The 27,602-nt window shown below is 33.9% G+C and overlaps 1 protein-coding gene, 1 long non-coding RNA gene, 1 other non-coding gene and 2 pseudogenes across 12 annotated transcripts; 2 read left to right on the top strand and 3 right to left on the bottom strand.

Moving 5' to 3' along the window:
- The first annotated feature begins 1,742 nt into the window (after positions 1-1,742).
- On the top strand, positions 1,743-7,236 carry LOC142555952 (large ribosomal subunit protein eL20y-like; annotated as a pseudogene).
- Positions 7,237-7,240: 4 nt separating this feature from the next.
- On the top strand, positions 7,241-7,382 carry LOC142504712 (U4 spliceosomal RNA). Its single transcript, XR_012804334.1, has one exon. It is a non-coding gene; the product is annotated as a U4 spliceosomal RNA (small nuclear RNA).
- Positions 7,383-8,477: 1,095 nt separating this feature from the next.
- LOC142555951 (DNA replication licensing factor MCM3 homolog 2) lies at positions 8,478-13,364 on the bottom strand. Its single transcript, XM_075667125.1, has 16 exons — positions 13,208-13,364; positions 13,002-13,120; positions 12,279-12,487; positions 12,064-12,194; positions 11,740-11,978; positions 11,413-11,649; positions 11,097-11,251; positions 10,817-11,025; positions 10,551-10,716; positions 10,231-10,433; positions 9,959-10,018; positions 9,779-9,868; positions 9,326-9,522; positions 9,118-9,180; positions 8,880-9,021; positions 8,478-8,792 (listed from the first exon to the last, which is right to left on the bottom strand). The coding sequence occupies exons 1-16, from the start codon at positions 13,271-13,273 to the stop codon at positions 8,730-8,732; spliced, it is 2,349 nt and encodes a 782-aa protein (XP_075523240.1). The 5' UTR covers positions 13,274-13,364; the 3' UTR covers positions 8,478-8,729.
- Positions 13,365-14,255: 891 nt separating this feature from the next.
- Positions 14,256-17,923, bottom strand: LOC142556719 (3-oxoacyl-[acyl-carrier-protein] synthase I, chloroplastic-like; annotated as a pseudogene).
- A 1,519-nt stretch (positions 17,924-19,442) lies between these two features.
- On the bottom strand, positions 19,443-22,102 carry LOC142555949 (uncharacterized). Of its 10 annotated transcripts, none has more exons than XR_012822484.1 (7): positions 21,811-22,101; positions 21,620-21,732; positions 21,147-21,498; positions 20,617-21,073; positions 20,391-20,495; positions 19,915-19,985; positions 19,443-19,732 (listed from the first exon to the last, which is right to left on the bottom strand). It is a non-coding gene; the product is annotated as an uncharacterized LOC142555949 (long non-coding RNA). The 10 variants fall into 10 exon arrangements; XR_012822479.1 differs by having other exon boundaries at positions 21,815-22,100; XR_012822482.1 differs by having other exon boundaries at positions 21,147-21,732; positions 21,811-22,102.
- Positions 22,103-27,602: the final 5,500 nt, after the last annotated feature.

Below are 27,602 nucleotides of genomic sequence, written 5' to 3'. Positions count from 1 at the left end.
ACACATATATACAAAACGTGCATGTATTCAGGGGTTGATTTAATTGATTTTTTTATACGCAAAATTTATTTATTTTTTTGCACAGATTGAACAGCGGAAGGAGAAAAGTCTCAGAGTGTATATTCAACGATCCAATGGGTTAGTTGGACAAAGATTAATGTTACTTACTACTCCTCCTCGTCGAATAATAATTGTTTTCATGGGTAAACTTAAGTTTATGTTTGGGGGTAGCTAGTACCAACACATCTCGAACAAGCATTCATTGTAAAGCATGCAAAAATGCAAACACAACTGAGACAAGAGGCGATCATCTCCCTTGCATGAGAATTATATGCGTGCTATAAGGCCTCTTTTATAGAATTTCCAGGGTTAAGTACGTACCTGCAATGAATCTCCAACGTTGATGAAAACTGACTGGTCACTGGGGACTGAGACTCAAGTTTCGTCGTGAAGGCAGATTTGTAGGCCTTCAATGTGGTTAGATCCTGCAACAGAGATTATATATGGATCCGTATGCTCTCCAAATCCAATCAAATTATGCTTCCAGTTCTGGAAATGGTTGGTAATGATTTACCCTAAAAAAAATCACTTCTCTTGTTATTTATCAGCTTACTCAGAAAGTTTCGTCTGCCATCATTTCAAAAACCTCACACCCCTAATTTCTGACTGATGAAACATATTCCATTACAATTATACGTACGTACGTACGTCCGTCAAAGTTCTATCTCACTGGAGCAGACCCTACTGTAGTTTGCATTGAATAAATTTGACAACAAAAACAAAATATTCTTTTTTCGGATACTTACTATATTGATCAAAAGATGCGTTAACATTTTTAAAATTTTTTGAATCCGTAATTTATGGCATGTTAGAGCTGATTAACACTTTTTTTATTTAATTGTTACTTTTAAAAAAAATAATTTAGATCGGTTTTGTGTTTGGATTGAATGCTGTTATTTTATTTTAAAAATAATGAAGCATATATTCAGAAAATATCATATTCTTTGGTTTCTTAATTTTTTTAAAAAAACTAAGAAATTACTTTTTAAAAAACGTTTTTAGTTAGATATATATATATATATATAATAAATTAAATATCTTTTTCATTCGAACTTATATATATTTTATTTTATTTTTCCTATATAACATATTCTAAGTACTACATAAAACAATAATTATTTGCTAGTATTTTTGAATTACTTACTTATCTATATTAATCTATCTATACTCGTCCACTTTTTTAAAAAAATCAAATAATATATTTAATATAATTGCATCATTATTATTCAAATAATAATTAAAACTATAACAAAATAATCACATATCTTTTATTTATTATTATTATTATTATTATTATTATTTTATATATATATTATACAAACACACGCAAAACTCAAGTATAATAAACTATTTGGTTCTTCAATATGAAGTCTGACTAAATTTACATGATAACTCTCTTTTACTTAACTAAGGAAAAACTTTCATATGTTTCAAAAGTCGATTTTCTAACACATTTTGTGTACCTTTATAATTAAAATTAAAATATAAGATAACTAATTTTCGATATGTCGATAAAAAAAAAAATTAACATTCCAAAATATTATTCCAATTTATTTCTCGCTTTATTTTAATTTCAAAAATTAATAATTTTTATTTTAAAATTATTTGTTAAAAAAAACTAGTTCATCTTAATTTCCAGAGCACGCGGCCCGACCGCTGGTCTACTATAATTAAATAGCATCAGCCCATAAAATGGAGAGATTGTGGGAAGCAGAGTGAGCTCATTTCAGCGCGTGAGACTGGTAAGCTGTGGACTGCTTTGAAATCAAATCTTCATCGGCAAGGAAAAATGAGCGAACAAGCTGGAGAGAAAAGCAGAGGCCATAATCCATCAGCTCCTCCTCCTCCGCCGCCGAATTATTATTATGGCACTTTTCAAGGTGTGGCGAATTATCAGCCTCCTCCTCCTCCGTCGCAGCCGGTTATCGGATTTCCTCAACCCACGCACCCTCCTGGATTTTCAGGTGGACCTCCTCAATACTATCATCACGGATATCAGATAGTTCCCGGTAATTTTCTCGATCAGTTTCTATACAGCGTATTTTGTTGATTGTCTAGATAGTTTCTAGGAATTTTTTCCGGCCGGAGATGACGTGTTTATTCTGGATTGCTAAGAGATAAACCTTGTTGGTAGTTTCTTCTAAATGGGAGTATCCCATAATTTACATTTGGCACCATACTGATCTTCTCTTTTTCGTTTCCTTTTGTTATTTTCTAGGTTATGCTGTTGTTGCAGGACGACCATTTAGAGAGGAGAGGCTTCCTTGTTGTGGTATTGGAATTGGATGGTTCTTGTGAGTTCCCCCCCACAACTACTGTGATTTTTCATACACCTGATATTCTTTTGTTTGCTCGAGGAGACTTTATCAGCATCAGTACCCATCATAAATATTTAGTATCCCTTGGTTGTTTTAGGTCAAAAATCTTTAATGGCCAAAACTGATATGTTGGAGGATTTTGACTGTACTAAGTTATTCCCAATTTGGGTATTCTACATAATATTTGTCACGTCGACATACTTTTCTTGCACTCATTGAATTATTTTGGTTGGTGATTGCTATTGTGGAACTAAAACTGATTTCACCTTGCTGTCTTATTTCTATCTAGGGGGGAAAAGAATATTGCTTTCTCTGAATTTGATTGTCATTGTTTTTACTCTGTTTCCCAACATGTTCCATGTTTTTGCTATATTTTGCTAACATATTCCAAGTTTTTGCTGTTTTAAAAATTATTTTTTCCATGCCTCTTTTAGTTTGTCTTGTCCTTAGCTATTGATCCAAAAATTCAATGCTGAACTAATATGGTTGTATTTCTAATTCAAGTATAACATAAAACCTTAAAAATTTTGGTTAATTTATTTATGTTTTTTTCGACAAAAGAATATTGTTGTCACTTGCCAGATAGCTGCTCTCTTTTATATATTAAGAGGGACCTTGAGGGAATGGCTCAAAACAATTTGGCCAAATTCTTGACGGTTGAGTTAATAAGTTTTCTACCTTCATTGCATATTTTATGTTTAGGTGCTAAAACGTGTTAAAATTCTTCAAGGAGTTACTGGTTATTGTAACTTGAACTGCATCAAGTTTGGCATGCAGGTTTTCTGTTGGGTGCTAATTGCTAGCTTTCTTGACTTTGTATGCAAGGTTTATAAGCGGTTTCTTTCTTGGTACCATTCCATGGTATATTGGTGCTTTGCTGCTGTTGTGTGTTCGGCTTGATTACAGAGAAAAGGCTGGTCTGGTTGCCTGCACTTTAGCTGTAAGTGTTTCTTACATTTTCCAGTTGTCTTATTTTTGTAGAAATAAATATATAATTTGGCATATGTCTATCGCTTTCCGGTTACGTAATTGTGTTTTACCATGATACGTGATTTGTGTAACAAAATTAAATTTTTTTATAATTTAATGCTTGTAAGTAAAAGTACTGATTCAGTAAAGATGTGAGGGTCAAATGAAAGTTTGTCTAGGTTTTTGGAGTTGTGATGTTTGGACTTGGGTGGTTAGAACATTGAAGTAGGAACAGCATCTTTCTATCTATCTCATTACATTACTTTTTTCCTGTATTTGTTCATTTATTCCTCGTATTCCCGATTTTGTGAGCGAAAGACGTTTTGGCCCTTGTGTAATTAGTACCAATGCATTGAAGATAACTTGGGGAACAGCTCTTATATTAATTTCGAAAAATGTGTGTGAATTGTGTATGAGAGAATTTGAGTCATTGTACAACCTTGATTGCATGAGGTTTTGGCAACTGTTACTATCTTACTTTTGGGTGTTGATTGATTTCCAAATATATTTTGCAGGCAATCCTAGCTTCCATTGCTGTTACTCTTGGTGTGACGAGGGCGACTCATTCTTGGTGAATTTTGCAGTTTATGTATATTCCCCAAGTCCGATTAATGTTCCTTCAGAAACAGATAAAGTTGCTGTTTGAAATATATATATATTTCTTTTACTTGGAGCTCGCTTCTCACCGTTACTGTATCTGTTGATAAAACAAATATCTGTTTATCCTTTTTTTTGGTTCTATATTTACTGTTTACATCTTGAGGACACAGCGTCATCTCCCTTTTGGTGCAGAACACTGCCAGGCAAAATCTTCTTGGTTTATATGCCAAAATCAGCAGTTTGAAACATGTATTTTTTTGGGTATCTAAATATGCTTCCCGTGGCGCGTTTGGTATCACAACATCATATAGTAGCGCTTCCGCAATATTATTCCATTTTTATTCGAACGAGTGCTCTGAAGTAGCTTGTCATATCCCGTTATAGTTGGATTGATGAATGTCAAATGATGAATTTTAAATAATTGTCTTGTTTAGATCGATAAAATTGAAAAGAAATTCAAATTTATTACATAAAATTTTGCATTTTGTTGTCACGTTGGGTATTTTTGAAATATATCCCTCCAACACTCTCAAATCAAGCCTCTCGCAAATCAACTTTGTCTTTTTCTTTTTTCTTTTTCAAATGTGTATTAATAGTTGATAAATTTGAGAGTGTTATATTTGTTCAGTATGTTATTTTAGATTTTTTTATTTTATTTTCAAATGTCATACCATTCAAGAATATATGATTGTTTTGCATAGTATGTTCTAAAACTTGAAACTATAATTTGTACATGAATTATTCAAACATAATTATAATGTTATCAGGTGAGTTTAAAATATATATTTCGAAAACATACATATAAAAATGAATTAAACAATAAATTTTTTATATATATACCAGTGTATGTCGCACACGAAATGCGTTTGTTATATATATAAGTTAGGAAAGATATCAATTTTAGTCATATATGTATCGAGTTGTGACATTTTTAGACATATATCTTTTTTTGTTGAATAAGTTATGGTGCTAAAACTATCTTTGGTTATCAATTTTGATAATTCATCTCAAAATCATATAAATAAATGCAAAAATCATTGTTAAATTTTTATCATTACATGGCTAAAAAAAATTTATTTAGTTAAAAATACTAATAATTGTAACAATTTGGATCAAAATAAAATATTAGAAAACACAACTTTGGTAAAGCCCATTGAGCCCATATAATCATCAATGGTACTAGAAAAAGCCCACAATACCAACGGAACCCATTAACCAAATGGGCCAGTGCATCCTGTGGCTCATTATAGTTCAAGTAGGGTTTTATCAGCGAAGCATTGCATCAAAACCTTTCGACCCCAGGCACGCCAACGCCCTGCAGAAGAGAAAGGTGCTGAAAATTTGAAATCGATCGAAATGGTAACTTACAGGGTAATGCATCCACGCACACTGCGTTCTTCGTCATTGATTTGATTTTTATTTTAGTTTAAAAATGTTTTTAACTGTGTTTGATTGTTTATTTGTGTTGTATTTTGTACAGTTCCATCAGTACCAGGTGGTGGGGAGAGCTCTGCCGACTGAGAAGGAAGAACACCCGAAGATCTACCGCATGAAGCTATGGGCCACCAATGAAGTCCGCGCCAAGTCCAAGTTTTGGTACCCTTTTTTTCATTGTAGGAAAAGCTGCTTAGCCTGAGATGATTATTATGATATATTCCATGCAGAAACTTATTTCGTTGCATTGGAATTGGGACAATTGAGTAAAGATTTATTTGTGATTGCACTAAATGTATTTGCGGATTGGTTTTTATGTTCGAAGGTACTTCTTGAGGAAGCTTAAGAAGGTGAAGAAAAGCAATGGTCAGGTTCTTGCTATTAATGAGGTGTGCAATTTCCCTTGTTCTTTTTCTGGTCCCTTGTGATAGATGATCTTTGGTGAGTTTCGTACTTCCAGACCTACTAAATCGTAATGTGATCAATTTACGACACGCACTCTGTGCTTGGGAAGTGTTCCTGGAATTTTTAGGTTGTAGTTTCATCTAATTTAGGCCCTTTTAGTTGAAGATGCAGTATGTAAAATGACCGACTTTCTGGGATTTTTTTCTTGAAAATATGCATAACGATTGTTTGTTGCGGTAGTTAGTTGAATTAGTTGATGCATGTGTTATCATATGCATTGGAACGTGGCTTCAGGCTTGTTGCCAATGAGTCCATGTTTAAAATTTATACGCTCTTCCGGAATCTAAGAATTTTCACACTCGCTCATGTCAATATGTTGTGTAACATTTATAAAATTTCTATACCGATGTGAAATCACTGAATCTTCACGTGCTCTCATGTGATTGGAAAAATCGATTCCTGTTTACATCTAAGAAGATTTGTAATATCACTGCCGAAGTGCTAGGGTTGAAAGTCCGTGTTTGCATCAAGCATTTGGACAAGACATGACTCCTTTAAACACATGTTGAATATTTCCGGCTGATTCCGTTTTTTGGTTAAGTTTCCTGAGCTATCTTTCTTGTACATTTTCTTTGTTTTTCTCAATTAAGGAGAGGTAGAATGGCACCAATTTCTTCGAAAATTTTTCTATTTACCGTTAATAACTGTCGTTCTTACTAAAATATCACTGGGATCTACCATCATCACTGAATAATCCATTGAGAGGAGTTGCAAAATCAAGCTTCCAATAACTCAATTTTTGCCTAGGGCTGAAAACATCTTCGTCTCCTTGAGAATTTCTAGCTTATCATGCGAATTAGGTGTTCTATGTTTTACATTGATGTCCAAGGATGTCACCAATATTTCTTTGTTTACAGATATTTGAGAAGAACCCAACCACGGTCAAGAACTATGGAATCTGGCTGCGTTACCAAAGCAGGACTGGTTATCACAACATACAAAGAGTATCGTGACACGACATTGAATGGGGCAGTGGAGCAGATGTACACTGAGATGGCATCTCGTCACAGAGTCCGCTGTCATTGCATTCAAATTATAAAGACAGCCACCATCCCAGCAAAGCTTTGCAAGAGGGAGAGTACCAAGCAGTTTCATGACCTCTAAGATCAAATTCCCTTTGGTGTTTAGGAAAGTTAGGCCGCCGACCCGAAAACTCAAAACTACATACAAGGCAACCAGGCCAAACTTGTTTATGTAGATTGCTGAAAAAAGGGCAAGCCTCAATTTCTGCTATTTGGTTTAAGGGCGTTAATCTGCTTGAATTTTTGGTCCTGATAGTTATCGTATCGCCAGTGGAAGAGCAAACGTGGAACTTTTATCGGTTGTTTGATCATTGATGTATTATGGTCAAATGTGCTTAAAGAATTTTTACTTTTTTTATTTTGTTTTTTGTTATCGTTGTGCTTGGGGCAATGACGCAGCTAGTGAGGTTCTAACCGAGGCGCGTCTATTGCTGGTTGAAAACTATTTCCAAACCCCCTCTTAGGCCTGGGCTCGTCTCTGGCCTTCGAGAATTTCTGGAAGGGCTCCCTTGTTAAGGGTAAACCCTAAAATTCTTAGTTAAACCTTTATTTTTCTTCAGCTTTTTTCTACCATCTGAAACACTTTCCGGATGACCCATCGATGAAGAAAGGTTTCAAATCCTCTCGATATCCAGACGAGGATGTTAATTAGTCAGCGGTAACTTTGAAACTTGATCCTTTGTGAAAAACTAATAAGTTAAAATTATCTTCTCTTATTGATTTCGTGCTAAACTCTTTCCATTACTTCGAATACGGTATTATTATTTTTCATTTTATAAAGATCGCATTTTTTAGTTTAAAAAAATTATGATAAATTTTCTAATATCGTTAAAGAAATAAATTAATATATACTTTTACCGCATTTAAAATCTCATTTTGAATTTAGAGAACATCAATCATTTTGAATTTAGAGAACTTCAAATTTTGATGTGATTCCATTTAGACACTTAAAAATCTAATTTACAGCCAAAAAATTTCTAACTTCAACTTTAACTACGAAAATAAATTTAGCTTATTGATATTTTGAATAAAGGTTTACGTTATTTTATTAGGAGAAAAAGAGAAGGTATGCTTGATCAATATATAATTTTTAAAAAATTATAGATAGATTAAAATGAAAAGTCGAATATTTTTAATTAACTTCTTTTAAAAAATGATGTATCAACAGGACAACATGTAATCCTAACCGCCTACAAGGCTTCTCAAACTCGACTTCATCATTAAAAATTTTGATATTTTAAAAAATTGCATGCTGCGTGTTAACATATATTGCCTAAACCTTTATTCAAAATATAAATGAGCTAAATTTATTTTCGTAGTTAAAGTTGTATTAAGAAAATTTCGTGGTAAATTTGATTTTTAAGCATATACATACATGGAATCACAAATTTGAAGCTCTACAAATTTCACACTATAATGCAGGTCAACTAACAATTACGATTAGGTAGTTACTACGGTCCGCTAACAAATGCAACTCGAATGCTTAATGTATTGCATGCAAACCAAAGAGAAGTAGAGAACCATCATTGTTTACCCGTGTATAAACGTTCCCGCTCATTCCTTGTCAATTTGACAAAGCATGAATCCCTGAAATTTGATAACCCAAGCTCATTATATTTCTGCGACGACGACGATACAATACTACAGCAGTCAGCAAATTTCATGCAGAATGAAACGCATAAATCATAATGTCCAAATTTTAACGGCTATAAATTTTAACGGCTATCTATAGCTAGGGAACAAACAGGTTCTATCAAAACATCCTGGAAAATTATACATAATACAGCAAAAATAATTGACACAGATTGGAAAATATGATGAAAAGATGGTCTGTTAATATCAAATCTTCAGTTGCACTGTTTCACACGAAGTAAACGAGATTCATGTCCTTCCGTATCATCAAGATGCCTTTCTCTTCCATTATCTGCAGAGTCAAACTTTTCTGCTGTTAACTTCTCTAATAAGCCAAAACTTCTGCAGATGATTGATATAAATGGTGTTCAAACCTTACCTTCAAAAGGGACATAATTTCTGATGCCGAGTAAGGTTTAGCTGCCCCACTGTTAACAACACCTTCTATATCAGCTATTGGCATTTGTTCTATATGCTGTGCATGCCGGTACTTCCCTAGTGCAGAACTGAACGCTTCTAGTCTACACAGGATTTAAACAAACAATAATTAAATAAACATAAATCAGAAAGCGGGAAATAATATTTTTCAGATAGATGAAGGTTTACGAGACACCCACCTCTCTGATGAAATGTTGTCTTCACCAGCTGGAGGTCCATCCACTTCCATGGCTTCCGTTTCACTTACCAAAACACAGAACAGAAGGTATATCAACAAGATTACATCAAGTTAACTACGTAACAATTACTACGGAAGAACCAATTGGATGGATAATGTAAGCACATAAAGACGCTGCAAATTTTAGGCAATAGTTTCAGTACACTTACCCTCTGTTTACAGTAGATCTGCCATTTGCAGTCATATTTCTGCTACCACCAGGAGCATCATTATCACCAGTGTCCACGTCAGCTCTTTGTTCTCTTGCCATTTCTCTTTGCTCACGCTCTTCCATTTCACTCAGCTCTTGATGATATATAGCAAAGTTAAGAACTTGAAGAGCTGCCTCGACGTCAAACTTCAGAACCTGTTGAAGTACATTTTTTTATAACTGTTTGATGCTATCCAAACGAAAATGGAATGAAGCATAGTTTTCAATAAACTATAGAAATATATCTTTCTACTATTCATATTTCAAATGAGAAATGTCTATTCCTTCAATTGACCAAAATGAAAATATGTATTCCTTCAATTGATTAAAATAAAATTTTCATTATCAGAAAGTTGACACAGGGCAATTCTACTCTTGTACATTAAAGAAAAATGAACATAAAGAACAGTACCTGTCTCCGCAGCTTCAGTTTGGCATGAGCAGTCGATAATCGTATTATTGTTTCCAAGGTTCTAGCAGTGATTGGAAGTGTCCCTCCGGTCTAAAGAATATTTGTGAGCTATTTTAAAAATAATCACCGACAGAGACAATAATTATAATTTTAGTGCTATCAGATGAATAACTAATCCACCTTTGTGGTTGAGCTTGCACTTCTGAATTCAGCATATGTAGTCGCAATGTGGTCAGATGCCTGGAGAAAATGATTTATCAGAAAAATCAGTGAAGTTGCATGCAAATACTTATATGAAGCCTTAATAGAATAAGAGTATAAAAATGACTGCACCTAAGTACGAACATACCAAAGGGAAGGACAAAATAGAAATTTTAATTTTAAGATTAGAAGAAATCATCAGTACAAGTATACACTCATGATGTCTATATCAGATTGCAGACAATAGTCACCTCATCAGTGAGCTCAGGTTGAATCCTATTTTTCGCATAATGAATGAACTTCCTCAGAAAATTGATAGTGAGAGTGTCACGTTTGCGGCCTTTATCAGATTTTTGCCCGTGCAGCATTCTGTTGTATTTAACAAAAACAGATGAGCCAGCCTCTGTTTCATCTTCTCTGTCACGCTGGGCATTATCATGTAAGGCTGTGCTGCCTGAAATATAAAATGGCTGATTTTGATATATCTATATGCAGTCATTAGATAAGCTCACAATCCCTTGTTTTTCATTTGAGGATTAACCATCCACAATTTAATAGAATGTCCACATACCTCCATCTCCCACTGATCGATACCGATGCATACGCAACACATGTTGTGAAATCTCACGGTCAATGGCAGGATTCATTTGATCCAAAACGATGAACAATAAATCAAAACGAGAAAGCAGGGAGTCCGGCAATCCAATATTCTTTGTTGGGGTTAAAGATCGATCATACTGTGTTTATCATTATAAAGCATTAATGAAGTAGAAGGGTAAAATCCTTTGAGAGAAAAAGAAGAGGCAAGTAGCATTGTCAATGCTTCAAGAAACTTACAGTTCCATATATAGGATTTGCAGCTGCTACAACGCTGCAGCGAGCATTCAATGACGCATGAATACCAGCTTTTGCAATTGTTACAGTCTGCTGTTCCATCACCTCATGTATAGCAACACGATCTTGGTCATTCATTTTGTCGAACTCATCAATACAAACAATGCCTCGATCAGCAAGAACCATTGCGCCAGCTTCGAGTCTCCGTTCCCCTAGGTTAAAGAATCCAGGATTCTAAGCAATTGCCTAAATCTATCTTCAATAACATCAAGAGGATAATTACCTGTCTCTTGATCGGAAGTAACTGCCGCTGTCAATCCAACACCAGAAGACCCCCGGCCAGTGGTTGATATGGCTAGAGGAGCAATATTCATGATTGCTCTCAATAATTGAGACTTGGCAACAGAAGGATCACCAACCATCATCATATTTATGTCACTAAAAAGTCAGAGCGGTGAGCATCATGAAGCATCTTATAATTGGAAATTATATAACTTCCAGGTTAGGAAGTTGGAATATAAACCAGAGACAGCTTGAACAAAAATTAAAGCAATGTAGACCTTGTTCTAGCTAAAGTTAGGAGAATCAATGTGGCTTACCCCCGCAAATGGGTTCCATTTTTCAAATTTTTTTCGTTTCCTCCCAGCATCAATAGAATCACAGCTTTCTTTATCCACGAGTGACCGTATATGGAAGGTGCCAGAGAATTCGCAATTAGGTCAAATGCATCGCCTCTTTCGGATATCTTTCTAATATTTTTCATGTCGTCACTTGAATACTGTAAATTGTGGGACATATTGTTGAGAAGAGAGACATTGTTGGCTATGAGAACAGTCCTACATAATGGACAATCAAGCTTTTACCAAAAAACAAATTTGATAATAAAGATAAATCAGATGTCTAATCGTTTCTACGCAGATGACAACCTGAAGACTCCATTTACACTACCCTGGCTTTTCCCAGGAAGGGCTTTGTAGATCCCAACTATTGCCACACGGTCTCCGGGTTTACATGAATCCACCAGGTCATCTTCAACAATGACATCCACAGTCCGAGGAAGCTGTCCAGGAGCTGAGTTTTCTGGTACTTCTTGCATGGATAACGTCTGGTGGTCCTTATAAGTACATAACCCAAACTCAGTCACCAACAAGTTTCCATTGTCATCCTGAAAAATATCAATTTTTAGAGTTCCCTTTCACAGATACACACAAATAAGAAGAAAACAATGAAACTGCAAAAAAAAATCTTACTCTAGTAGGATAGACTGAACCGGTTGGCAAACCTATATTAGACGTAATGTCTCTGTATTCACGAACCATAAATTTCTCCGTGACAGGGCAGAAATGGACACTCTTGACAACCTTTGGCCTAACAAGAGAACCTATACACAGGGATAACATATGAAGACATTTTTCAAATGTTACATAATGTCAAGCAGAAAAGCTTGAGTTGGAAAAGAAACTACATTTAGTGACAATGCCTTCAACGCAGACCATTGAGCCAATAAACCGTGACATGAGCTCTCTTGGTGTCACCCTCCGGGAAACGAAAGGACCCTCAAGCCCAACTAGAGTTTGCTCTCCTTCCTTCAGATACTTTTGATTCATGCTCCGTGCAACATCCGTCACTGCATCACAGAGAGGCTGCATATACTCACTGGGAGTTTGCAAGAGCCTACAAAATAAAATAAAGTGTCACATAAACAAAAGGTGATCCAAAATTCAACAAGAATTTTAAACCGTCATCGATTACCAGTAATAAACACAAAAATTTATTTTCATCATTTAAACTCGAAGTCTTTTGAATATTTTTATCAGTAGAATTGAACGAATTGTGGCTGCAAAAAGCGAAAGCTGAAGTCTAAAGCTATTCAACATAGTAAAGTATGAAATCCGTTTATCGATGAAAATGAAATCGTGAGAAAAATACTTCCTAGGAGTGTGTAAAAGAAACTCTTAGACAATATGATAATTATGTTTCCGTTCATTTAGCTTTATGCTCAACTAGACCATGGCTTTATTTTAAGCTGAACAGGTTAGAATGGTTCAAGTTGCGTAATTGCGATTTGCGACGAAACCAGATGATTGTTGCTCTTGTGTAAATGCTTGTCGGATAACATCCGTAGTAAGAGGCAGAAGAATTTAGTGGAAACTTCTAAACTGTAAATTCCCCGCCAAAAAAATGTTACCTGCGAGCCAAATCGGTGCCTTCCCTGTGATGGTAGAAATGGGAAAGGTTGACGATGCAGCGGCGGCGGTTCTGAGTAAACATTAATTCGAGCCCTTTTTTTAGCTCAACGTTGTATTCCTGAAAATGAAACACATCAAAATATAAAAATCACGTTTTGAGAAAATTTATTGCAGAACCTAACGCGACGAAAATGGTAAGACTTACAGTTTGTTCGAAGAATTTGAGAAAAGTTCTCTTGTGAGCAGTCCTGACATCCTCGCTCAAATCCATTGCAAGTGTGTCTTTTTTCTTTGGGCTACTGTGTGAGAGTTCTTCAACTTCTAGGGATGACTTATTTTGGCGGGAAACGATGGGGAGAACTCTGTGCTTGGCGGGAGAGAAGATGTTTGGACGGGCCGGATGTTGTTTGGGCTACACCTTACATTCAATATTTGGGTTGGGCCTGGTTACTAGCAATGGAGTGTATACGCACACAATAATATTATTTTCTTCTGTTTTTTAACTACTGCTTATAGAATTTGAGTGATGCTTAAATTATTATCCTTTGGGCTTTGAGAGCCTATTTCATTTGGGTCATGCTACATGTAGAAAATGTTTTACATGTATTTATAAAGTACATTTTAAATAATAAAATTATCTTAAATATATTTTCGAAAAAGTTTTTCAAATTATCTAAATTTTAGTACTCATACTATCAACAATTGTATTTATATATGTATATGAGTTTTTAAGAAATTCGAATGAAATTCATAAAATTCATAATCATATTTTACTACAAATATTGTATATTTCAAAAATCATTTTTTTTTATAATTTAAATTTCCAGATTTATTTTTTTACATACTTGTGCATTTCTACAAAAAATAAAAATAATAAAACTCTCCCTACCACTCCCTTAGACTGTTATCCTTTGAGAGCTTATTTCATTCGAATCATGCTACATGTACAAATCGAGTTACACACCAGATTACAAATTATATCTGAAATGACAAAATCATTTTATTTTTTATTTGGAAAACTCCTTCAAAATGTTCACACACATTGGATAATTTTGTAATTTCGAATACACTTTATAACTCAATTTATAACTATCATTATGCATATAACATTTATGTTTTCATTTATATGAATTTTCTTCGAACAATAAGTTGAGTTTTAATAGTTATGTAATAATTTATGCACAATCATAAACACGAAAGAATTCATTACAGAACCCATCAAACTCTGATAGACAAACAAACTAGAAGCCACTTTGACTGATAGATAAGAGTTATTATTTATTTATAGATAGATATTTGATTTAATTAATTCTGATATATAGAGAATATATATGTATGCTGTCATTACCGAAAGGAAACTTCTACGTGGAATGGCCTAAACCAACTGAAGATTTTAATAAAATCTTCATCCAAGAAATGCAGAAGATTCTTTAAACTAAGAGAGATGGAAACTCGTATTATTTATTATACCCACCGAATTCGAGTTGCTCGAATGGTGGTCAGAGCAACTAGAAAAGAGATTATGGTCGCGGCCACTCGGATGCTCTTGTATGAACAAAAGGTTTTGATCAAGGCCTGAATGCAGTGAATGCCACAACAGAGTTATGACCACCAAATCCAAACGAATTCGAAATGGCTGCAAATATAAACCAGTTAGATTAACTAGGATCAGCAACGAAACGAAAGATGGCAGTTTATAATGGTATTCGCTATAATGCGAAGCACCATACCGACGTTGACTTCATGCTGCTGCTTTTTGCTTTGCAACAGAGTCGAACACCATGGAAGGCTCAGGATTCTGAATTAGTCATGAAAACGAAGTTCGTGAGTTTGAATATGGAGAGGATGGGACTTGTCACCAGGCAATTGAAATACAGAAAAGGACTGTCACGAAAGAGCTTCTTTGTGTGAAGAAACATTAAAGGGGGGGAAATGCAAAGATTACACTGAAATAAAAAAAAATTCGGCATAAAAATTCACTTGAACTTACAAATTGATTAATGGAAGGGTGGAGCCAGCCAGTTGTAATGGCTTTAATTGTTGCAATGGCTTCCAAACCACCAGCAGCACCAAGACAGTGCCCGATCATAGACTGGAACAAGATATAAAGTGGGACATTGATAATGAACCGTAAATCATCCGTCTGATATCCTTCTTAGTTTTATGTTAATACATATCGCTTATTGTTAGTGTTTTCTTTATTCTTTAATCTCCTATTCTTGTGCCAGATGTTGAATTCTCACCATTGCCATAGGATTGTCTTGATGTTCAAGTTCGATAAGGCTCGAGCTAAGCTAGAATAACTGCTCAAACTTGTTATTTTCTGCTTTGGAATTTGAATCCAGCTCAATTGTGATTCTAACTCAAGCTCGAGCCTGAAAACTTTGCTAATATTTCCCTCGGCTCAGTACATTAGTGCCCTGACTCAGCAATTTTATTTTAAAATCAACTATCTATAAATGTTCTTTAAGCTACTGGATTGTGTATATAACCTCACTTTTGTAATAATCAGGTGCGGGCAAACGCGTAATTAAAAATTGCTCATAAGCAAAAGGTTGGAATACATCTTTAAAGACTTTGTACGCGAGTAAGAGAGGTAGGGATGACGGAGAAAGTAACCTTTGTTGCATTCATTTTGATCTCTGAAGCATTCTTGAATACTTTTCCGACGGCGTTTATCTCGGCCAGATCACCAATTATGGTGGACGTAGCATGGGCATTAATGTAGTTAACCTGGAAATTATTAGAACAGTTAAAACCTGCTAAGTTACAGTCTAACCTCGACATTAATATAAATCAAGTTTACAAAAGAAGTATGACATAGATATATAGATATGATACAGCATATTTTAGAGAGAAAAAATATGGGATATTTCATGGTTTCCGCACAAATACACCAAAGCTTTGATCTTCCACTTCAATTTTTTAAATTTTATGAGATCATAAAGATAACAAAGAAGGTTAGAAATCTGGGAGAAACTACTACACATAATGAAGGAATAAATCGATACCTCTTCAGTTGACACACCAGCATCTTCAAGAGCATTCAGAATACATGAAGAAACCCCCAATCCATCAGATCTGGGATCTGTCATATGATGAGCATCACAATTTACTGCACCTCCTAAGTACTCAGCAATAATTGGCGCATCTCGTTTCATTGCATGTTCCAAACTTTCCATTACCTGTTTAAGAAGAATTGCAAAAAAAAAAAAACTTCAAATTATTCATTATTAAGGACCACAATCAATAATTACGGTAGGGTAGAGTTACCAGGACACCAGCTCCTTCGCTCATAACAAAGCCATCTCGATCTTTGTCCCATGGCCTTGAAGCAGTTTTTGGGTCATCATTTCTCTGAGACAAAGATCTGCAAGCAACAAAGCCTCCTAATCCAGTTGAAATCATGGGAGCTTCAGTTCCACCAGCAATCAACAAATCAGCTTCACCTCGACGGATGTGATTAGCAGCCGCATAGAAGCAATAATTTGACGTCGCACAAGCAGCAGAAATTGAATAATTTGGCCCCATCAAGCCAAGATCAATAGCCAGCATTGCAGACCCCATGTTTGTTAAGATATAAGGTATAAAAAAAGGACTTATCTTCTTGTAACCTTTATATTTTAGAGCATCAGCAGCATCCGTAAAAGCTGTAATACCACCCATTCCAGTTCCAACCAATACACCAGCCCGAATTTTGTCAATCTGCATCAATACGAAAAGCAGACATATCAAACTGCTGCTCCTACATAAGATACCAAGTTGAAGAAAAGGAGCAATCTTGCAAACAACTGAACTTGTCACAATAAAAGGATATCAAAGTAGTTTTCAAACAAACTCAAGATATCAGAATCAGATAATACATTAGTTAAAGAATTTATATTGTTGAATGAGAAAGAAGACGATCCAGATGTTTAGTACCAAAAAAAAAAGTCCAAAATAATACAACAAGATAAAGTGGGAGTATAAGTCGTAAAGCGTATCATAGTGATGAACACGACGTACCCCGAATATGAAAACAGAAACTTATACTTATTGCATAGAACATCCATGGTTCGATCAAAGAAATGGCGCATTAGGCAATGGTCATTAAAACCACCTAACACGGTTCAGAAATAGCATTAAAACTACCTAACACGGTTCAGAAATAGCAGGCTGGATTCAATACATCGCAAAATTCAATTACAAAATATCAAGATCTTCAGAAATCAATAATCCATAAAAAAACGAGCTACTCATTAGTGAAACACAATCCAGACTCATAATTAACCAGCCTCAAAAGGCATAACAAAACCAAATGCTAACTCAAGTTTCCTGTAATACCAATCATAAAGCCTCTGTCCATACTCAATTCAGCTAAAAAAATCCAACATACCTTGTTGAGTCTCTCGCCCCCGAGATCCGAAGCTTCTAGAGCCTTCTTTCCAGCAACAATGCAGTACCTCAGGCTATTGTCAAGCCTCCGATCATTCTTTCCATCAATATACCCCTCAGCTTCGAATCCACGAATCTGACCCCCGAAGCGTGTAGGAAGTTTCGATGCATCGAAGCTGTCAATGGTAGAGATACCACTCTCACCCGCGAGCAGCTTGTCGTAGTACGCGTCCACATCATTCCCAAATACGGAGACAAGACCCATACCAGTTATGACTACACGCTTCTTGGGGTCTGTCTCCCTCTTTGGAGCCGAAACTGTGGAGGCGAAGGCGAATATAGTGAAGGGACGGCTCCTCGGAGCCCGGGGCTTGGCATTGTTAGCAGGTAAGAGGGTGGAGGAATATGGTTGGCGGAGGGGATCGGGCGGAGGGGGGCGGAGGACGGTGGTTTGAAGGGATTGCATGAAGGTGGGTAACGGTTGCTTCGAAGAAAACTATGTTGTAATAATGGCGGGTGGCAGAGATTGAGATGGTTGAGGTCGGTTATATGGAGGGAAATTTATAGGCTTTAGGCTTCTCCCCTCAGGTTTTAAATAAGCTGCCTAACTCATGACTTATAATTATAAATGCAGTTTATTACCATTTACAAATTATTAACTAAAATAAATTTTTTATTTGTTCGGGATATTATTCACAAAGAATTTTATGACACGATCTTATGAATCATTAGACGGATCAAAAAATAACAAAAAGATTTTAGGTTCATTTTGCTGCGGGTTCGATTCATCAAATCAAAAATAACATATTTATTCACCACTTTATCGGGGGATTTTAGATTCATTTTGCTGCGGGTTCGATTTATCAAATCAAAAAGTTTTTCAAGTTGAAGTGGTCAACAATGCTTTATATATATTCGTTGAAATAAATATGTTTTAAGAAAATATTTATTTCCTAATATATTTAATAATATTACAATTTTCAATAACAACTAGTTACTCTGCACACCGATGCTTGTTTGTACAATCTTTTTTATCATTATCGATGAACTAAAGTGAAATATGTTATTATAGACGGATCTCCTAACTGAATCACTCATTAAAAAATATTACTTATTATCGTAAATATGGGCAGAAGAGCCCTACTAGATATTATTAAAATTGGATATCTAAACAAAATATCTTCATTCAGATTTAAGTACCAGATGAGCTACAAATCATCGACATGTTTTTTAAATGATGCTGATAATATTTGTTAGAAAAATAATTTATTAGTATTTTTTTTTTTCTATTTTTTAATTAAGGAAGTGATAATTTTTTGGTTTAAGGTGTCTCCCTTTGGCAATATGTTTTAACATAAATTACTAGTTGAATACCTTTTTCTCCGTTTGATTGACGAAATGCTTAATATTAAAAGCGTTCTTTATTTTTTCTTGAAAATATCGCTCATGTTTTTTGTGTGGATGATATCATAGTTTTTTTCTCATGTTATTTTATGAAAAGTATATGTAAATTAAAAAATAATAAATTTGCAGACCAAGACCATGGAGTTGTTTGTTATTCGGTTTGAGCAACCAAACTGACAATTATCTAAGTGTTAATCACGGTGATTTGCCCGAAATCACCCGAAAAGGACGAATTGTCCCCGTAAATAAAAATTAACATATGTTTAAATATAAAATCGAAATTAATTCTAAAAACAAGTTCATTTCGATATAAACAAATTAATTTTTATACACCCGTTAGCCCAACGCATAGATCCAGGTCAAAAACTTAGTTTCAATGTTTAAAATTTCATCAGTGTGTGTGTACCAACTTTAAATTTTGAAATCAGATTTGTTATAACATACAAATTGAAGTGATAAATTTTCAAGTTCTCATACATTGGAAACACTTGAACAGCTTGTATGAGTTTATTTTCTAAACCATCATATATGCCAATAAATTTTAAATCATCGATGTTGAAATTCATTCGAAGTAAATTTGTTACTCAGATTAACACAAGAGTGGGTTTCTTGTGAGACGGTCTCACGAATATTTATCTGTGAGAGAGTCAACTCTACCGATATTCACAATAAAAAATAATACTCTTAACATAAAAAAATAATATTTTTTCATGGTTGACCCAAATAAGATATCTGTATCACAAAATATCACATATGAGACCGTCTCACACAAATTTTTGTCTTTAAGACTATCCATCCGAACCCAAAGGCTGTGAAGTTCAATGGTTACACTCAAATACATGACAACGCCATCATCAGGTTAATCGATCGGTTAGCAACTTCTTAGTTCAGCTACTTGTCGAGCGTGTTAGCATATGCGTAGCTAGAAAATAATACAAAAAGCTTTCGAAACCTGCAAATACAAAGACCACAACAGTCACAGCTAGTGATATTGTATCTAACCACAAACCAAAAGTGGAAAGAAACAAGAAAAACACTCACTCTCTATACCTTTTTTGTTTCAAAAGTAATTAGACGTGAAAGAATTAAGCAAAATACCAAAAGTTTCGTCCAATTGAGCAAAAGCATTATTACCGGTTAACATGCATAGCACATGAAGATTATGCCCTTGCGAAATCAGGTGATTGATTGTCGGAGCAAAGAACCTGCAGAAGGCACATTCCAATTCGTTTAAAAACCTTGATGATGCCAACAATTGGCTCAACTCTATCCAATACTTCGAATATTTTCAGTAAAAGAGCATTCTTTAAATAGCAAAACACAGAATTCTGGTATGTTTGGTGAGTTATGTTTTGAATTTTTATGATTTTGAATGTCAAAAATTTCAGTGAAACAAAATAGAGAAACAATGGCACAAATCGAGAGGAATAAAAAAAAAAGACTTCAAGCTCATCGTTTTCGCATTAGTTCCTTTAGCTCAAGCCACGACACTCACAGAACTAGCATTTTTCGAAACAAAACACCCTCATGACATTTTTAAGAAATTTCATCTTCAACTATTTCAACTTTATCACTCAGACGAAGGGATCATAGCGGTCTTTTTCTGGTACCTGGGAAACCAAGGCAATGTATTCGATCATTTGCCCGATTTATATTTCAGGGCTTGTTTACTCCACCGTAGCCATGAATCCACTCCAACAGTCGCCGTCTTGTCCCTACATTCAAATTGCCAGGTGATTTCGCCAGTCATATAAGATAATCTTAGGACAATGTTGCAACAAATAGCATTTAGTTGCTGACATTTACATTTTTATTGACTTTCAAAGACATAATTACCAGAATTTTAATAGCAAATTAAACAATGCTTTCCTCCTACTGATACACATCTGAAATCCAGTGAGCAAGCACCGTAAGCAGACAAGGGTTTCTGGAATACAGTGAAACCAAGATAAACTCTGGCAGAACCGCTCATAGACCTAGGCCCAAAATAAAAATCTGGAAGTCGTGTTCAGACATCATTATAGTAGACTATTTGAAGAAAATTAGGCAATAAGCAGAATATTACATCAAAAAAGTATTTCTTTTTTACAGACAAAACTTATTTAATACAGATTAATAGATCAAAGAATAAAAGAAGTGAATCCATTACTTTTTCACTAGATGGATCAAATAATGATGCAAGTTAAAAGTTATGTACAAGTTTGCTAACAAGAAATGACAACATTGCAATACATAGATTCATAATCAAGATGTGCAATAACCAGCAAAACATTTCTTCTTGGAGTAACACCACCTGCCATCAATGAACATTTTATGAACAACCCATCACAATTATCAGAAAACATGGTTCTGGACAATTATCACACCTGCCATCAATGAACATTTTTTGAACAACCCATGTGGAGATGGAGGTGGGGGGGCACATCACAATTATCAGAAAACATGGTTCTGGATATTGGAGATAACACGATGCCTGTGCTTGGAGATACAAACATGAGAACTATGATTACCATCATTCAAGAACGTAACCTTGGAGGCGAAAAGAGATCCGTGCAGAATTTTGCAAAGAGAAGCACCCCCAGAGCACAAATATCGATGATAGAATCACCAACCACGCCATGTAGAGCTCCTCACTCGAAAACTAGACAAGACACTGTAGCATTTTGTCACAGAGACATTTTTTGAACGAGGCACACACTCCCATAACTATCGACTGAGCTAAATTGGCCAAATGTAGACATAAAAAAACCGTCAGAAATTTAAAAAAATCTCGATTAAGCATTGAAAGAGTCGAAATATATACAAATCGAGACGAAAATAACAAATAATTCTCTTTTACCTCATATAATTTCTTGAATTTTCTTTGGATCTTGGAGCCTCCGTTGTCCACAACCTTTTCACCAGAATCCAGTGCACAGTTAAGCCTTTAACGTTTAACACGTTCAAAAATCTCTGAACCCAGTTAAATTCAGACAAATCAGAGAATCGCGAAGTGTTGAAAAAAAACTTCCACGAAAGAAAATCAGATACCTACTCTGGTCTTAAATCCAGGATTCCTACGTACAACACCGTTGTGGGAAAGGATGAAAAAACAGGAATACTGTGTTCGAGCGAAAATTTCTAAATCAAAATCAAGCAAAAATCTTATTCAGCGTGAAAAATCTATAATTCAGGACTGCGAAAATATGCGAATGTAAGGAGCTGTCAGCAGTTGGTTGTTCTTGGACATTTCTTTTCCAATGTCCAAGAACCTGAAGCGACGAAAACAGAACGCAAATATATGGACCGATGTAAGGAAAGAATTAGGCCCATCATACGAAACCTCTTCTGGACCCAACCCTTTAATCGGGTCGACCCCTCGAAAAAATAATAGTAAATTGTTTACATTGTTGTGAAAAAGTAAAAATTTATGGTAAAAAGTAAAAATCTCAAACTCCCAAAATTTACCAAACTACACACTTTATAATATTTTTCTCTCTACTCAATTGTGATTTTCTTCACAAATGAGAGGTCTATTTATAGGAAATCTTTACAAATAATCCAAAAATAAAATACATCATTACCTACATCATCACACACTAATTTTCAATATTTACAACTCTTATTTTCAACATTCAAATATTCAATACTCACATTTTAAATATATTTTTCAACACTCCCCCTTTCTTCTGTTTGGAGCTTGGAAAAGGATGGAGGACTTTTAGAGCTTCGTGCTGATAACGTGTTGTGGAAAAGTAAAAATTTATGGTAAAAAGTAAAAATCTCAAACTCTCAAAATTTACCAAACTACACACTTTATAATATTTTTCTCTCTACTCAATTGTGATTTTCTTCACAAATGAGAGATCTATTTATAGGAAATCTTTACAAATAATCCAAAAATAAAATACATCATTACCTACATCATCACACACTAATTTTCAATACTTACAACTCTTATTTTCAACATTCAAATATTCAACATTCAAATATTCAATACTCACATTTTAAATATATTTTTCAACATACATATATTTATAATAATAACTGAATATAGGGATAAATTCCCCGTCTTAAATTTCTTTTATATTTGTTTTTCCTCAATAATTAAATTGTATTTTTTTAAATACAAGAATTTCCATTTAAAATATGGAATTTGACTTATAATTATGTGTCAATTCTCCCTCATATTTTTTAAAATTAAATTTTATAGCAGGTCATTAATAATGAATTTTTTAATAATATTTAACTAAAATTTTCAAACATAAAATAATTATTTTTCAAAGAAGAATGGTCAGCAACCATGCAAGGATGTATCATCCGGAAGAAGTTGACCGTTGATCAACAACACCGCGTCTCCGTAATGAACAACCCGGAGATTCGGAAGCTTCCCTGAGCCAAACATTTCATCACCAGCTAATCTTGCCCACTTTCAAAATTATCATTCTAGATAGCTTGTCTGGGCATTACAGCTCATAGAAGACGAATTTGAATTTAATTTTTGACTCGAGATGAGTTATAAATTATCGATAAAAAATATATAAATATTATATATTTTTAAAATGAAATTTATGTAACGCGTAAATCGTTAACATAAGTACCTCGTTATAAGAAGTAAAATATTTAATCCATTTTGATAGCGGTAATTTCATATGATGGTATATTTGAAACGTTCCAAACCAAAATTTTAATAGTTTGAAAAGTTTTTCAGATTTCTGAAATTTTTTTAAACGTAATTTGTAGAGAATTATTTACTTAAAACTCCCGTAGTATTATTCAATTTGACTTGTTCACATCTTAAATTTTTGTTTTTGAGTAATTTTAATGAGGCTTCTGAAATGTTCATCCTGCTTTCATCTGAAACTCGTTCTAAAAGTAAAAACCAACAAAAAAAATTCCAATTAGAACTGCATTGAATTTAAAAGAAGAAACCGTAGGTGAGATGATTCGAAGGAATCAAATTAAATAAACCGTTAAAAAAAGAATGAACGCCTCCACAAGTTACAATCCTTTCTGAAGTAAGAAAATCGCCCCCTCTCCGAAAACATTAAAAAAACTACGCAAAATCTGCAAGAACGTTCATAAGTGGCAGCCGCAGCAGAGGAAGAAGAAACATGCCGTGGAGATGAGAGCGATGGCTTCGAAAACAGAAACAATCTTGAAGATGAAACTATCCACGAACCAATGGTGTAAGTTGAATCTCTTGATCTTCCATCGCAGCCCAGTTGAGCTCTTCGGCTTCCACCGCCACGCGCCACCGGCGGTCTTCTTGTTCAGCCTCTTGAAGAAGTAGAGAAAGCTAAAAGTCTTCTTCATCGTGAATCTGTGACCCGGTATCAATGATTAGATGTAGTTAGTTATATATAGTGTTTGATGGATTTGAGTGTTGCTGTAGTTTGTGGAAACTGGAGGTTGGTTACTTTGAAGGATTCGAGATTGGAGGGAGGAAGATTTATCGATGGGCTGGCTGGTGACCGACTGGGGTCTAGTGGTCCGCGTTTCAGGGGTTGGGTTGAAGGCTTCTAAATATAGTTTTTCTTTAAAAAAAAAAAAAAGAAACACGAAATAATATCTAATTATACTATTATAGTAACCATTTGTTATATTTATGAAATATCTAATTATACTATTATAGTAACCATTTGTTATATTTATGATTTTTTTTCTTTTTTTTTTTTCAAAGTTAGATAATAATTCCGTTAAAAGAAATAATGAAATAGACAAATATTGAAAATGCTGCAAAAAGATTCATTACCGCATGAAAAAATGGTTGGTTGATGCCTGATGGCAACTTCGTGATTCTTCTTGTAAGGACGTGCTTTTGATAAATTTATAATTTTTTTAAAATAAAAAACGTTCGGCGTGTTTTAAAAATGAGAGCCACCATTTCAATGATGTTATTTTAAAAAATACAAAAATGAGAGCCACCATTTCAACGATGTTATTTTAAAAAATACGGCGAACGCCACAATCTCAAATATACTAATAAATCGTTATACATGCGAAATGTGTGATTTCTGAAAAAATAGAAATAATTTTTTTAAAAAAATTAAAATTTATAGCAATTTCTGAATTGAGACGATAGGATATAAGAGATAAAATGAAAATAAAATTGTAAAAAATATCGAATTGAGTAATTAAAATACATTATTCGGAACTATGAAAAAGCTTTACCAACGCACAAAAAATTGGCTAATAGATTTAATTTTAATTGATAACTAGCGAACGATGCATACATAATTGTGTGAAATAATGATTATTATATATATGAATCACGATCGTGAATATTAATAGATTGAGTTGATTCATAGAATTTTGTTATAGTTTTTGATAACAATAATGAAATTATATTAAATATGTATAATTTGCATGTAAATTTTTTATTTTAAAAATGATTTAGATATTATTATTATTATTATTCGAGCACCTTGAATTCCGCGTAAAAAATATTCATTTTTAATTGAGATAGGCTCATCGAATCATTAAAGTAGTGGTGCATAAAGGAGAAAGAAAAAGAAAAAAAAAAGGTTTTCTTTACCTTTTGAAGCCACTATAAATAATAATATTCCCAAAAAATGGAGCCTCCATGTAACGAATTCTAGGTACACGGTGAACCGAATATCAATATTTATAATTAACAGCTAAACCGATGCAGAAGCTAATATGTATGAAAGTGTTCGTTAATTGGGGAAATAAATAAATGTTTGATTAATAGTTAAAATTTTGATTTTCCTATTAACATTTTATTGAGCGAGTATGTCATACATAATTTATCCAGCGTAGTTTGCAAATTATTATGTTATTTTTGGTTTATCCGGTATGTACAGAAAAATAACAGATACAAATTCCTGCGTCATACAAAAATACTTGAAAGTTCATGCACGCTGTGTTTTTATTTAGCATATTAGATCACACTTTAGTACATGAGCTTGGGTTTGTTGCCGATTACAAGAGATTATCGGGATAGCTGACATTATTATTAGCTTGGTTATATATTTGATATTTCAATCAAGATCTTTATTCTTAACTATGAGAAATATATAAAAAAAAATTTATTTTTTTATTGTTTTTGTTATGAATTGTCATATAATGGTGAAAGATATGAGTAAATTTATTATAACAATCATTTTTAGTGTGATTATTTCCTCACTCACACGCACTGTAGAAAACTTTCCAAGTGGTCAATCCTACTTCCTATCCTATGGTACGTGTGAGTAATGACATAATCACGTTAAAAATATATGTCTTAGTATGATGAGTACAGTCGTCGAATCTGGGGCGTTAAATTTATCACTTGTAAAATGATGCTTAAATGTTTCCAACTATCATAAGATTTAGGAAAATTTGCACTTTTTATTTACCATGTCTGAAACTACGTGATTTTGGTATTTTATGTTATCAAATTGTAGTCTTACTCATTTATCTTCCAATATGTTGCAAAGTTGTGTCATTTTTTAATCGGGGATGCTGATGTATCACTGCATACACCAATATCATGTAAACGCTATATTTACAATACATAAGTTGTACTTTGGAAATGAACTAAATTGTAAAAAAAAAAATTTTTAAAAAAATTGTGGACTAAATTAAACCGAAATTTGACCACATTAAAGACCAACGTCACAAAGCCACAAACATGTAAAACCAACAAAATAATTTTCCCGGATATTTTGTTCTTTGATTTTCAACTCTACGTACCATCACGATCAACAAATGTTTATTATAACGACCTTGAATAACAATGTGAATAATTCACATCTACGTCCCATTCCATATCCGAATCCCATTTACATGACAATGTGAATAATTCACAAAACGATGAATTTCGACACATTCATGACACATGATAGTCGTGCCTTGTCCGCATAATAAAGCAAAAATTTGTGTGAAACGGTCTCACGGGTCGTATTTTGTGAGACATATCTCTTATTTGGATTATCCATGAATAAATATTACTTTTTATGCTAAGAGTATAACTTTTTACTGTGAATATCGATAGGATTGACCCGTCTCACAGATAAAGATTCGTGAGACCGTCTCACAAGAGACATACTCATATAATAATTAGGGCCGATCCTATCAATTTTTGGGTTAAAAAAGATCCATCAACCTTTGTTCATATTTTTTTAGTTACGTAACAAAATTTTCGAATTAAATCAATACAATAAAACAATATAAAAAATAAACGAATTAAGAGGTCAAACATGGCCAAAATATGACTAAAATACAATCCACTTTACATTGATGATTGAGTCATTTCGTCGAGCAGATTGTAGGCAACATATGCAATTTTCAGATACTCTAGCAATGCTTCTAGTCTACTGCTATGATACAAAGTTTTAATGTTCAATGAAGCAAAACATGGTGTACAAGAAAAGAAAAATGAAAATACATCGTCAAAGATAATCGGATATGGTAAAGAACATATTGAAAGATTTGTGATTATCTAGAAAAATCAAGAAATTTCTTGATTTTGATTTGTTATGATATTCACAATTAATCGAATATCACCAAATGCATTTTAATTCTAGGCACATATGCACAAGAAGCGGTGACGAACTTCTTTTCCTATCATGTTTTTTCTGTAGTCAAATATTTCATATGAACTAGTAGCATTTGGACACGTGTATTCCGCTGGTTAGGAATATTTTGTCCGGGCATTCGTAATGATGTTATTTATAACACTCACCAACTCATCAAAAATCGTAGTATCCACTGTCAAATACTTATTATAACAACATATTTCTTTCACCCACATTCTTTTTACCATTATAAATCATTATTTATGGGTCTCACATTCCAATCAATCATCTTAAATTTTTGTCATATTAAATAAATATGTT

This window comes from Primulina tabacum, chromosome 9 (genome assembly GCF_025594145.1).
Source record: "Primulina tabacum isolate GXHZ01 chromosome 9, ASM2559414v2, whole genome shotgun sequence".
NCBI classification, from domain to species: Eukaryota; Viridiplantae; Streptophyta; class Magnoliopsida; order Lamiales; family Gesneriaceae; genus Primulina; species Primulina tabacum.
The sequence above is the reverse complement of the archived record's forward strand: the minus strand, read 5'-3'. Positions and strand labels throughout refer to the sequence as shown.